At 40.3% G+C, this 15,051-nt stretch overlaps 1 protein-coding gene across 2 annotated transcripts in view; it reads left to right on the top strand.

Moving 5' to 3' along the window:
• LOC148333841 (solute carrier family 12 member 9) overlaps window positions 1–15,051 on the top strand; it is a 69,054-nt gene that overhangs the window by 40,975 nt on the left and 13,028 nt on the right. For both annotated transcript variants that reach the window (XM_088300503.1, XM_088300501.1), the window contains one exon: window positions 2,015–2,139. In XM_088300503.1, the coding sequence (XP_088156629.1) occupies window positions 2,015–2,139 (125 nt within the window). The remainder of the gene's footprint in view (window positions 1–2,014; window positions 2,140–15,051) is intronic.

Raw genomic sequence — 15,051 nt, forward strand, 5'->3', positions numbered from 1 at the left:
TATATATATATATATATATATATATATATATATATATAGCTTGATCTCTGTCCCTAAAATGGGCATCCATTCATAGATATACTGTATACACAAATAATAGATGGCGAGTAAGATGAATGTAAATGTATAATGTAATTATATATGATGTGAAAAATAATTATATAATTATCTGGGATCAACTCCAGCATGCCCACGACCCTTGTGAAGATAAGCGGTGTATATATTTTTTATCGCAAACCCCACCCTCCGCCAGCAGCCACTTACTCTAGTATTAATTTTATACTAATCAGTGAAACAAAATTCAAAATTTTACTTATACAATCCACCATTAAAGAATCAAATGTTTTTTGTCTTTGTCTTCATCATTTGTTCGTGCTTGTTTCCGTCGGTGTGGATGCATTTGTCATAAGGCAGTGGAGATTTCACCATTAAATACTGTATTTTAGGCCGCTTGACTGGCATTTAGTGTTGTTCCTTTCCTTTGTTGCAAATCCGGTGGTCGAGGGTCGTCCTTAGCTGCAGCTACTGAATAAAAAGCATGTTCCAGATATGTGTCTAGCACGTCCTGTCTTTTGCGTCTTTCAAGCTTGGTTTTCATCCGTCAATCGTGGGTGTTTGAGGAAATATGGCAGGCAATGCATTGAGTTGTAACCGTCGTTTATAGCTAGACACACAACAGTTATCTATCTAATGAGGAGAAGGCGATGAAAGTCCAAGAATGCGTTTGATCTAAAATGACGACATCCGTGGGTCAAGTGGACTCGTCCAAGCGCAACCTCCCAGTGTGTTCTTAACTTTCTTACTTTCATTCTCGTTCTATCTTTCTTTCTTTGTTTCTTTCTTTCTTTCAGAAAGCAATGGAGCCTTGCCTTGATTTACTTAATTCTACTTTGAAAATTTCAAAAGCTGCACAGCGTGGCATTTTGACTCCTTTTTGCTGATGCTAGTATAGTTCATAATTGTTTTGCTTTGATTGACAGAGAGCAGCAATGTGGGCAGCAGCCATATCACGTTACCTTCCCAGAATGCATTGTGCATGCATGGCGGTCGCTGTGTATGAAATTATGACGCAATTGTTTTTACTGAGTTGTTATATATTCCTAACAATGTGTTTATATAGTATAGGTTAGCGATTGTATTTTGAGAGCCATTTGTCATTATGGTCGGGGTTAATTTTAACAACAAAAAAATTTCTTTTTGCAATATGCATTTTGATAGTTTCTTTCAACTGCCCATTGGGAGTCAGACAAGAACTAAGGCGTATACGCAATGAAAAATAGTTATCACGCGCATAGGTTTTCCAGAGCTTGTATCCTCTCATTTTCCTTAACTGCCGCAGGTGAAGAAGTATGTGATAGTGGAATTTTGTCTGAAAAAGAGGATAGTGAATATTATTTCAAAGTTGTTTGAAAATTTGTCACAGTTACATCACTCTGATTCAGGTTCCGCATATTAAGCAAGCAAGCATTGATCTTGAGACTCCATCTGTTCCATCTGTAGTCTTGTTGCCAAGTACTCCGGGTCATATGCTTTACCGAAAAAGATAATTGGTAATTTCACAAGACAGATTTGATAAAGGATGAATGTGTCCAATAGCACTTTACCTAGAGCCGGTCAACCTAATTTGGAATTAATCAGTGAGCGAGTTGAAAAAGAGCATGGGTTTCAATGTAGAAAACTTGGGTAGAAATTTCAAGGTTCAAGGAGTGTTGTGCCTGGTTTCCTGTACACTTTCCATTTAGAATAGAGGCCATGAGGTTTGGGTTCATGCGATCAGAAAATCTTGTTTCCGGCTGTCTGGGGGCCCTTTAGGTGTTTTGGGGAAACTCTTTAGTGGCCTTCTTGCACAGAGCGGAGGATAATGATATTTGACCAATTATTTTCTTTCTTTTTTTTTTGTACAGTTAGATTTACATTTTTTCTGCATTCAATGCTGCAAAATGCGGCTTTTTTCCTCCCATGACATTTATGTTCCTTTCTTGTTTTGTTTTCTTCTTTTGTGTATTTGCTGTAGTTGGTGCTGTTTTCTGGGAAGCTCAACACCATTGCCAGTATTGTGACCATTTTTTTCCTGCTGGTTTATGCTGCTGTGGATTTGGCATGCCTCGCTCTGGAATGGGCCTCTGCACCCAATTTCAGGTAAGACAACTATCCAAATATGCATTCAGCTAGAGTGTTATAATCCACCACTTTCAGATATGCAGTTGTACGTCTTACCTGTCACACCCTCACACAGGTCACATTTTGATAATAAAAGCAATACATAAAACTCGCTAAGATATATTATTTTGTTGCACATTTTCCCTTTTCCTCTCTAATCATACTCTCCTCCTGTTCTCTCTTCTCTACGGGTACCATTGTTTATGTGTGAAAGGGCTGCTTGTATTCCAGCTGGATGCTACTATGGCAACTGTGTACTAATTAAAAGACATAAACCTGGTCGCTGCTTATGGCCCCATATTGGAGAGGGACCAGCAATAAAAGTGTTTGTGTTGGAGGGTGTACAGTGTGAATTGGTCGTTCAAGTACCTGGGATTGGAGATGCTAAGAGATTTAAATTTACAATGTTTGTGTTTTGGCGTGTTGCTTGTATTCCTTGGACACTGGTAATGATCCTGATTTATAAAAGCTCCCTAACGCTGTGTTCACACATGAGGACAGAGTCAGTGTGTCTTTAGCTCAATGATTACATTGTGACACTGCTGGCATTTGGTATTTGAATCACTTTTTATGAGTCATTTCATATTTCTGGTTTCTGCTGCTTCTGCTGCTGCTATCTGTCATTACAGATGTGCATCTCCAAACGTAGTAACTGGGACTGATTTCCTAAAGTCATACCTTGCAGGATTAAACCCTTCCTTGGGCTGAGAATGTATCTACATTCTAAACATGATAAGTGCAACTGCTTTTAATTTGTCGCACTGGAGAGAAGCTGTTTAGGCACATTGCATCACTCCCTTGTTATGACATATCACCTCCAGTATTGCATTTTGTATTATGGATTCCCCTGCAGTAAAAACTTGATATTAGTCCTGAAATTTATGAGAATACTTGGAGCTCCCCCAAGCATGTATCAGGCCGAGTGCAGCTATATTGAAGATACCAAAACCGACGGTGTAAACACAAAATTATTTAAAAGCAACAAAAAGGTTGAGCACTGGTTCAAATCAAAGATGTTTTGCCAAATGTGAGAAAGTTGCATTTATTAAATTTAGCATTTTGACAGAGGTCTATAAATTCGTTTTAGATTATTCTGAGCAAAAATGCATTAATCAAAACCAGCAAATTTCACAAACATTGCAATGGTTTCTTGAATTTAATACGAGCCCGTCGCTCAATTGATATATATATCAAATGAATTCTCCTCATTGAAATTAATTGAAGGGCCGCACGGTGGACGAAGGGTTAGCATGATGGCCTCACAGTGCAGAGGTCGTGGGTTCGATTCCGGCACAGGCCTTCCTATGTGGAGTTTGCATGTTCTCCCCGTGCCTGCGTGGGTTTCCTCCGGGTATTCCGGTTTCCTCCCACATTTCAAAAACATGCATGGCAGGCTGATTGGACACTCTAAGTTGCCCCTAGGTATGAGTGTGAGCGCCGATGGTTGTTCGTCTATGTGTGCCCTGCGATTGGCTGGCAACCAGTTTAGGGTGTACCCCCGTCTACTGCCCGATGATAGCTGGGATAGGCTCCAGCGCCCCCGCGACCCTCGTGTGGACAAGCGGTACAGATAATGGATGGATGGATGAAATGAATTGAAATTCCTTTAATTACGTTTAAAAAAAAACCACCTCAGACTCAAACAAATAATCCTTTTCAACCTGTATTTAATTGAATGTACTACAAAGATATTGAATGTTTACTCTAGCATATTAATATATAATTGGTTATATAACGACTGCAATGAGGCATCACATGGATTGATTTTAAACAAACAAGCCAATTTAATCCAGCAAACATTGCCATTCCCACTTATTGTCTAGAAAAAAACATGCAGACGTCAAAGAAAGGCAACATTTATGCCACACAGCTTCAGCAGAAAGGGGAAAGTGAAGTAGTTTGCCATACTTTTGCCACATTTCTCAAACATAAGTTACAGACCAAGTTGGGTATGGAACATGAGTATCAATTTCTGGAAAAAAAAAAGAATTTGACCTTATTTGGACGGACGAGAGGTCCATTGGACAGCGACGATAAACAAGTCGCACCTGAGAATAAGTCACAACACCAGCCAAACTATGCAATCAAGAACGATACGGAACTTCGTTTGAAGCTGCAACTGTTTCCGCCGTGACCAGTTTGATGCAATCCATACATTTCAATAAGAAATATTGAAGCAATAATTTCTTAACGATTATGGTTACATAGGAAAAAAAACATGTTTTGCTGTTGAATGCATAATTCATAATTAATTTTACTTACAATATAATACAAAAACTGTTTTGCAGTAACGTTCTAGACAAAATGTAAAAAAAGTGTAGTTTTTAATTGAGACAAATTGAGATGGAAATGAATTTGTATAGGCTGGGAACTGAATTCAGTGCAATTGTACGTTGAGAAACTTTATTCTTGAACTGTTGACTATTTGCACACACAATTGTTCAAGCGCATGTGTCTCAAGCTTGCTCTAAAAAAAAAAATTTAAAAAAACAAAGCCGAAACTTAAGAAACTCGTAAGTTGGGGCTTTCGTAAGTCAAAACACGTCCTGTTCAAGAAATGTATAGCCTTAGTCTTAATTTGTTTAAAGTTAATAGTGTCTATACACAGTAGCACGATCATGTTTGAATTTGGCTCTCTCCCTTAATTTGTTTGCTTAAATATCTCCTCATATATTTTGGGAGATGGGAAATTTATTTTTTTTTGCTCTTCAGCTCACAGAGCAGGCTTTAGTCATTTTCTAAATTGCCAATTCTCAGTTACTCAACCACAACATTTTATGTCTATATTAATAACAAATGCTGCTGTTTCTGCAGTAATATGCACTGCTTTAAGATCTGAAAGCTATACTGGGGAATAATTCTAACAATCCTGTTTCTCTTTGTTGTGTATTGACTGTGGGTGCAAAGCAGGTAAAACAATATAGGTTTGGAGACAAATGTAAATGCAATACAATATAGTACAATACAATTTTATTCATATAGGGCATTTCACAACAGCTGGAGCTGTAACAAAGCGCTTTCCATATAATGCAGTGGCGGGCCAAGCATTTCACACCTAGGCCTTCAGTGAAGTCCTGCTTAGTCCCACTTGAATAAATCCCCCTCATAATACCATCATTTATGACACCACGGCTGGACAAATATACAGAAACACACTTAGACAGTACGAAGTGAGTGTTGGATGACATAGCTTCTCTTGAAAGGTGTATCCGCAATTAAATCCACACGTTTCTGTTACGCTCCGCGGGTGGAGGAGGTAGGAGAGGAAGAGGGGAACCCAAAATGCAGGGAAGCCAAAGCAAGGGTAAAGGGTAACTTAAGGGAGTTTAATTAACAAAACAAACCAAAAGCAAACAAGGTACTTGGAACCAATAAACGAAACAATGAGGACAAACAAAACGCGACTGGATAGAACTAAACTTGACTATGAAACCGGGACAGTGACAAATAACCATGAGCTGTGAGCTATGAGCATGAACGAGAGCAAAAAGCAACAGTGACATGAAGAACGGTTAAGGCAAGGGCATCCAAAAAGGGGCAATGCACCGACCCGAATAGTCAGCGCCGGGCGTTTAAGTAGTGAATATTAAATGAGTATGACGACGAATGACGTCTCTCCAGCGGCGAGGTGATCACGGAGTCAACGAGTGACAGGTACGTGGATGGTGGGCGCGTCTCTCCAGCCAACACGACACGCGCTGGAAGGGAACGCCCCCACGCCCGTTGAGCAAAACATAAACAAAAACCTAACATGACGGAACGGACCATGACAGTACCCCCCTCTTAAGGGACGGATCCCAGACGTCCCAAAACGTAAACAAAAAAGGGAAAAAATATCCAAAATGAGGGTGGGCGGAAGGCGGGACCACGAACCGCAATCGAGACCGGTCAGGCGGGCGTCAGGGAGGCCAGACCAGGGAGTCCAGTCGTGGCCACTCAGGCGGACGTCCGGGAGGCCAGACCAGCGAGTCCAGTCGTGGCCATTCAGGCGGCCGTCCGGGAGGCCAGACCAGCGATTCCAGCCGCCTGGAGGGTGAGGCAGAGACGAGAAGCGGCGGCGGTTCGTCGGGCGCCGCAGAGGCAGTGACTTGGAGCGGCGGCGGGTCGTCGGGCGCCGCCGAAGCAGAGAAGAGACGCGACTTTGACGTGACTGCTGCCCAAAGTCTACCCCAGTGTCCTCAATAAATAACTTTTTTACAGACTGTCCTTTTCAAATGACTTCTCATTCACCGGCCCCCGTCCATAACATGTGCGTCTGTCCGAGAAGGACCGTTCCGTCCCTGGGACGGAATGCCCAGCTCTGATTTTGAACCACAAACCAGAGCCAACAACAAAATTTAAGAGCTAATACATGTTTTTTTCTCAATCAAGGGTGAATAAAAATGTGAGCAAAAAAGTCTAAAAAAATCAATCAAACAAAAAAACTACAAAATCATCATAACAGGGAAACAAAAAATACATAAAAGTGAACTCGTTGAGTACAACGGACGATACACGACGGCTGTTATGAATTGTACATGTAAATGAAAATAGTAGCAACAAAACATGTTACAATAACAAAAAATCACAGCTGCATAGGGAGTACCAGAGGGGTAAGTACAAAACATAAATTCTGATAAGAGAAAAAGGATAACAGACAAAAGAAGAGATATTTCTCAAATACACAGGCTTAAAAACTGAATATGGAAGTCAGCAGCAGACCACAGGATCATACCATGGTGAGACAGGTTTTTTTTTTTTAAAGATTGAGAGATGCTATGGCATAAATCAAGAATAGTGGTTCTGTTGGCAGAGTGGTACTACGCAGCAGTAGTATCGCGTCCAACTACTTTCAGGATCAGCAAACCAGAATTTCTGTATTGACAGAGGAATAACTGCACACAACCTGTCTCGTCTGACAGTGTGGAAGAAGTGAAGATTTTATTCTGAGGCTACAAAGGATGAAAGGGGCGGCACATCATAAGCATGCTAGTGATAAAGTATTACACCATAAACATATACGTAACAAAGTAAGGACTTTGAGAGCACATCTTTAACAGGTTCGATGTTTGCCTGCAAGATTTTCTGCTTGGACAGCAGAATTCAATGTTGCATTCATAACAGGAGGTTGTCCAGGTCCTGAAGTAATGGGGTAGCCCCAGACCGTCACACTGTTTTCTCCCTTAAATAAAATAATAATTTAGAAAATAATGTATCTGTTTGTCTCTGACGTATTTCTATCAACTAGATAAAACCATTACGTGTGATGGAACATGCAGAAAATGGGTACAGATTGTCTGTTCCGAGAGCCTGTGTCAGAGTCGCCGGTCGGCGAGGAGGGGGGTGGACCCAGAATGCGAGGAAGCAGGGCAAAGGGTAAACTAAAGGGAATTTATTTACAAAACAAAACCAAAAGGCAAACAAGGTACTAGGACAAACAAACGTGGCAGGGTGCAAAATAAAGTCGAACTAAACGTGACTAAACAGAACAAAAACCGAGGAACGAAGACAGTGACAAAAACTAGGGACAAGAGCGGGAGCAAGAGCGGGAGCGAAGCGAGAACATGAGCGTGAACGAGATCAGGGAGCGGTCGTGACAGTCCAAATGGAGCAATGTTCCGACGCTGAGCTGTCGGCAAGGGGTGGTTAAATAGTCCATTGATTAGGGGAGCAGATGGGAGTCAGGTGTGTGATTGTTAACGGGGGGCAGGTGTGTGGCTGACGAGGATGAGTGCTGAGGGGAAACGCCCCGAAAACAAGCAAAACAATAACACAAAAGCATGGAATGAAAAAACAATAACAAAAACCTGTCATGCCCGACGCGGATCATGACAGCCTGTTCAGAGGATGAATAGTTCTTAAGTCGAGAAAAACTTAATTTCACTCTATAAATGCCATTTGAGGTCCATCATTAAAAAATTACTTTAATCTGGTGCGGAGGAAAAGGAGCTGCAGGAGGTATATCGCAAAATTAACGTTGCGTCACCAAAATTCAAAATGACCACTTACCCACTTAACTTAAGAGCGACTCGATGTGCATACCTCAACGGTGGGTGAGGAAGGAATTATTGTATTAGAGTTTTTATTGGAGAGTTTGTCATTGTAGATTTTTTTGGAGACGTCTGCAGTGGAATTCCTTGGCGATATCTTCGGTAGATTAAGAGTGCAAAGTTCAGGTGATACGGTATTTTGCAAACAGTTATGACAATTATGGACATCAGTCAACATTAATTCGTGCCCGTGAATGTTTGTAAGTGGGATTTTTGTAACTCTGGGACTTTTAGATATATTTACAAGATTTTAGTGACATAATGAATTGTTGGTTACAATGTATTAACTGATTAATGTAATGTACAGTGCAAATAATTTGAAAATGTTATTCTTTGCTTTCTGTTATTTCTGGAAATTGTGCTCTGTTGATTTCTGGTACAGGCTTGGAAGACTTACTGTAAAGACTGAGGCAAAACCTTCCCCAGTGCTGCTTTCCCAGTCAGCCCAGGGACCTGGAGTCACCACAGCTGATAATGCAGCTTGTATGCTTGCCGTACTGTTTTTTTCATCTCTAGTTCTTTCCCCCTTTTAAACTGTCTGCTTCTTTCATTGCTTCGTTCATTGTGCCCAAGCTGTCTCCCACGTCTCTTTCCAGGCGAAAAGAATTAAAAGCCATTTAGCAGCATCTTTCCCCGAAGAGCTTCTCTGTAATTAGCATAACTAATTTAGCAGAAATATTTCTCTTTCCCTTAAATTTGGCATTGTGTAGGAGTGGGTTTGAAATTATGATGTAGCGTAAAAAATATCTGCTTGTTAAGTGTGTCTGTGTGCAAGTGTGTGTTTGCAGAGGCAGTATACAACAGAAGCGTAAAGGCATGAAATTTAGAGAAGGCCTTTGTGTGAAGTCATGCTGCAGGTTTTTTTTTTTTTTTGTTCCCGATCATCGGTGTGTGAGTAAAGCTGCCTGACTCTAGTATTGTGTGTGTGTACGTGTGTGTCAGGGATTGTGTTGTGGTGTGTGTGTCTGTGTGTGTTTCAGTTGTTATCTTTGAGTGTGATGTGGCCTGTGTGTGGGCTACAGCTTTATCAGTAGCGGTTCCAGCAATGCAGACTATTCCTTAAGGCCATCTGCGGTCACTTTGCAGGACTGCCTAAGCACACACAAGTGCACACACGCGTACCTAATAGAACATACACATGCAGCATTATTTTGTCACTGAGCAAGATTTCGGGAAAACCAAAACTCATCGTTTCAATGTGATTTAATTGTATTTGTGACAGCTATTAGGGTGCATAGTCCCGGTGCAAATGGAAGACACCCAGATTCCCTTCATCAACCACATTCTATGAATCCACTTTGAATGGCCCCTGTTTTAATGTGAATTGACCATCTGAATGAACCGCCAAATGCTCTATATGCTGCTAAATATTACGTGCGGACTGACGGGGAACACTTGATACAAGAATCACTATGAAACAAATAAAAGTTTTTTAAGCTTTAAAATATGAACTATATAACATGAACCCTGACACCACGGATACATTTTAGCACATTTGTGAAGTACTTCGAAGTAGAAACCTTTTTCACCTCTTCTATTTGTACAAGCACCACACAGGCACTTTTCAGTTACGTCCATGTCCCAAATAATCATAACCTGTTAGTGTTTAACATCTGGTTTTGCCCTAACTGCTCAAATATGTTTCTTTTTATTGACTTAACAAATCTACAATTCAAATGTTCCATTGTTCCCCTGTCAAACTTCGAGTCAATACTCGGAAAATACAAACTTGGACATTTCTGACAGCCTTGAAACAGAACATTTTCATGTATTGCGGGAGCGGCATGGCTCGGTGGTAGTAGAGTGGTCATCTCCCAACTCAGAGGTTGGGAGTTCGATCCCCAGCAAGTGTGACCTTGTTGAAGTGTCCTTGAGCAAGATACTGAACCCCCAGTTGCTCCTGATGCTGTGTCATCAGTAGGTAGATGAGGTAACAGTGTGAAGCGCATTCAGTTCAGAAGGTAATAAAGTTTTCACGCAAACTTTCAAATTATAAAATCTTAAACTTTTTGAAAGATATTTTGATAGTAGGAGCTTTCTCAGAAACATGACAAACTGATAATTTAGTTAACAAAACTTATTTCTGGCTTACAAGTCTGTTCTGTAACTGTAAATCTGTAAGACGTAGACGAGTCTCAATTTTTGTTAAGAAAATTAAAATCCCACTGTTGGCTGGACTTGAACTTGAATGTATTCTCATTTCGTCGTGAAAATATTTTTCAAATGTAACTATTACGGTCCAATGTCTATGATCAACACAACTTTTAATCTCCGGCATTTATAGAAAACCGGGATCCAATATGGAGCAATATAACTATTCTTTGAAAGGGCTACTATGGTCATTTAGATGTAGAAAATGTGTATTGTGGAGACTTGAATATTCATTTGCTTGAATATGAATCGAATTATGCATCACAACGGTATTTAGATTTAATGTTTTCTTTCGGCTTTTTCCATCTTGTTACCAAACCAACAAGAATCACATTGAATTGTTCTGAGGGAACATTTGCCCAGCTCTTTCCGGGTGTGTCTGAAGCTTCCTAGCATCCAACAAATCATCCGGTTCAAATAGCACAGTCTTCTGGTAGTGACTAGGGATGGTAAAATGAAGCTTCAAATCTGCTTCATGAACCAGTTGTAGTATTTTTGGACTCCTATAGATGGCACTCTCTGTTCAACATTGGGCTGAAGGCACACTCACTTGCCATTTTTTAAAACCCTTTATTTAAACCAACAGTGCCATCTCGAGGACTCAAAAATACAACGACTGGTTCATCAAGCAAATTTGAAGCTTCATTTTCCCATCACTAGTAGTTACTATTATCATAGCAAGCATTAAAGATAAAAGAACCAGCCAAGATCAACTCAACAGCAATGAAAGAACTCAGTCAGTCCAGCGCTCCGTGTTCTCATACTTTAACAACAGAGGGTGCTACACACACAACGTGTAATGTGCCCATTCAGTCAGGTGGAGCTCTCATTAAAGTTGTTAGATATTTGGAACTCGGTTGACACAAAAGGCGCTCTCCATTACAAGGCGCTTCGTCCATTTTGGAGAAGATTTGGGACTTTTAGCTGCGACCTATGGTCATGAAAATACAGTATATGCACTTGTTAATTTACCAGTAGCTACATCAATCGAAGTAACGCGAAGGTGCAGGCAAACACTGTGACCCACATCAGGTGACAAGCGCTTCTCCTCCGACAAGAAGCAATTTCTCGCAGGGGTTTAACTCACTTATAAATACGCAAATTGCCTTTCATTAAATTAAACCAGCCGCACCTATTGTGTCAGTGTTGTAAATCACCAAAGAATATACAAATTATCCACATGAAAGGGGCTTTTAACAGGTCCAAATTATTGCTAATTCTCTTAAAATTAACTTGAATTGGAAATTCTAAGTATCTTTCCATCAGTCCACAAACACAAAATTTGATTTGCACAGGACTTTGTTAGGTGTAAAAATCTGACTTACCCAATTGTTGGTATGCAAATGGTAGATGGCGCATTGAAGTTGTCCACTGGTAGAAATTGCTGGCTGGGTGGGGTTAAAGTTTGCTTTGCAGTGGAAAGAAAATGGAATGCCCAACAGCCCACTTCCCATGATGCACCGCTGTTTACAATAAAGTGTGAAAGTGCTGCAATTTATTTTTTATTTTTTTGCTCCGGTGGAGGATTGTGTATTACAGTAAAGTACTTGATAACAAAATACAGTATACTACTGTGCCAGATTTTCAGCAGGGAGCGATGGAAAACACGCAGCATAGGTGCCCTCGAAGACCGCAGTTGGTGACCCCTGCTCTGGTATTTGCAGACTTCATTTTAGAAAAACACATTTGGCATAATTATTTTTCAGTAGCAGGTTATGCAAGTACTGCGTCCGACAAACATTCTGTTTTATATTGCTTGAGTGCCAGCCCTGATATTTTAAGGGGAAGCAATATCTTTGCTTTATAATCTGTCACTTCTTATGTTGCTTAAAGTCATTCAGTACTTTCTGTTGGCTGACGTAATGTCTCGTACACTAACTTTCTTAGTTTGTGTGTCTGCATGTGGGTGTGGGTGTGTGCGTGTGCTCATAAGGTTTCTGTCCCTGCTTTACCATAATTATGACGTGATTCTGGGCAAACGTCCAAATTTAGTCGCCGGTTTTAATCCCCCGATTGACAGTGATTCTCTTACGGTACTTTTGTGGTGTCAGCAAAGTGACATCAGCTGTTGGAGAACCACAGAGAGGTGATGGGGTGAGAGAGAGGTGATTGTATAGAGATAGCATTGTCGCCCATAATGAAACAGAAAGATGAGATGGATTGGTGGGGCAGTTAATGTGAGCTTTTATTGTTATTACACCCCCTCACCAATAAGGGTGAAGAAGAGACTGAGACATGTGGTCAAGACTTAAAAGCAAAGTTTGAAGTAGTGAACCTCTGCAGTGGATCAGTGGGTACAGGTCAGGACTTATCTTAAAAGTTAAGTATCAGTTATGATATCAGTTACTATATTGTTCCAAGAGTTACTGTAGGTCTCTTCCGTCACTGCTGTGGTGTTCTCGTTTTTCATTAGATTGTTTTATATTTCTAGGGTAGTTTTCATACAGATTCATTCTTTGTATAGTAAAACTACTGTAGTAAAAATTTGCTACAGTATTTGCTTAGATTTGTTATAGACAATGGCACGTTTACATTAACGTACAAATATAAATAACGTGGGCAACATCCTAATGCACCTCCTGTATTTATATTTAATTACACTAGCACAGGTGTGCCGTTACATTTGAACTAAAAAAAAAAGAAACAAAAAAGAAAACCTATAAACACAAAATTGGGATTGGGTGAAAAGGGTTACCAGATTTCAATTTCTAAATCCCTCCAGCATTGTCAATTGCCAATTTGAAACTGACACAATTTTTTACTAAATATTCAAACCCTAGTGGATGATTAGACCTGGTGATTTTCACGATGTGGTCTGCAATTTTGTGATCAATTTAAAATAACCTGAATTAATAATTTAAATACCTGAATTGTCTGTGGGGATAGAACCTGTGCCGTCGGTAAGCTAAAATTCCATGCTGCTGGATCCGCTCAGCACGCTATTTGAAGTGATATTTGAAAAGTACTACAATAGCAGTAACAGTTCCAAGTCCTTTTTTTTTCTTCAAAAAAAAAAAAAAAAACATCTATGGATGTTAGACTGGTGCAATGTGCAAGCTGGTGCGTACATCCTACATCCCTCCCAGTCAACTTGGAAGCAGTCTGTGTTCTAGCAGCCAACCGCCATTGACTGATTGGGCATTTTTTCCTATTCTAGAGGTTGGCACAGTCGTAAATAGAGTAGAAGCATGTGACTGTATTCCCATTATTTTATTTGAACTGAAAACGGACAAAAATCACACTGTTGCTCACACCTTAGCACCTGTAATATTCCAAAACATTCTAGACGTTGTTGTCATGTGTTTGAGTTAATCTTGGCCAATTCATTCATCCGGCCATCCATTATCTGAGCCACTTTTCCTCACTAGGGTCACTTGTGTGCTGGAGCCTTGGCGGTGTACACCCTGGACTGTTTCCCAGCCAATCGCAGGGCGTGCAAAGACGAACAACCACTTGCACTCACAAACACACCTAGGGACAATTTAGAGTGTTCCATTAACCAACCAAACACGTCTTTGGAATGTGGGAGGAAAACAGAGTACTCAGGTAAAACCCACGCAGACCCAGGAAGAAAAATGCAAATTCCACCCAGGAAGGCCGGCTATGAGGCGCAAGTGCTAACCCGTTTACCTCTGTGCCACCTTGGCGTAATATAAGAGTGGGTATTTGTGAGCTCAGTGACCTTGGCTCACAATCAGTATGAGTTCATTCCAATGGTGTTTGCCATCAGATTCTTCTACATTGAATTTATCCAGCCATATTTTACATGCATTGCCTTGCATTGTGCAGTTGGAAGCATAGATTTATCTCAAATGGTCTTGGTCAGCCGAAACAACTTGTTCAGCCCCTTGATAAATTAATTGTGTTTCATCAGTCGATATTGGATTCATCGTTTTTAATGTGTGTGTCCACACAGGGCGGCATTTCTTGGGTGCGACAAGACCCCTCCCAAAAAAAAGAAGCTACAAATGTTTTTTTTTATTGACTTTGTGACATGAACAATTCCTTGAATAAGTATTTATACACCTTTTTACTTTTTCAGATTTTGTTTTAACTGAGATTTTGTATGACTGTGCAACACCAAGTAACACATAACTGTGAAGTGCATTGGAAATGATAGATAACATTTTATGCAAATTAAAATGTGAAAAATGTAATGTGCATTTGAATTCAGATTACCTGAAGCAATTCTTTGCACCTTTCCTTGCCACTCCAGTTGCAAGTCTTTTGAATGCCTCCACCAGCTTTGCACATCAAGAGACTGAAATGTGTTTGCAAAAGAGCTCAAACTCAGATTAAATGGAGAGTGTCTGTGAACAGCAATTTTCAAGTCTTGCCACAGATGCTTAATGGGATTTATGTCAGGACTTTGACTGGGCCATTCTAACATGAGTATTATTTGATCTAAACCATTCCCTTGTAGTTTGGTTAATTGTCTTACTGAAAAATTAATCTCTCTCCAATCACAAGACTCTTTGGTTTTCTTTCAGGGCTTCTCTGTCTTCAGCTCAATCAATCTTCCCATCAACTCTGACCAGCTTCCCAATCTATCTGAAGAACAACAATCCCATAGCATGATGTTGCCACCACAATGCTTCACAATGTGGGTGGTGTGTTCAGGGTGATGAGAAAACAGTTATATTTCCGCCACAGAAAGCGCTTTGCATTTTGGGCAAATATGTCCAACTTTGGTCTTATCTGACCAAGCACA

The sequence above is a fragment of the Idiotropiscis lumnitzeri genome, chromosome 7 (genome assembly GCF_059441095.1).
Source record: "Idiotropiscis lumnitzeri isolate Australia: NSW breed Sydney's pygmy pipehorse chromosome 7, RoL_Ilum_1.0, whole genome shotgun sequence".
Classification (NCBI taxonomy): domain Eukaryota; kingdom Metazoa; phylum Chordata; class Actinopteri; order Syngnathiformes; family Syngnathidae; genus Idiotropiscis; species Idiotropiscis lumnitzeri.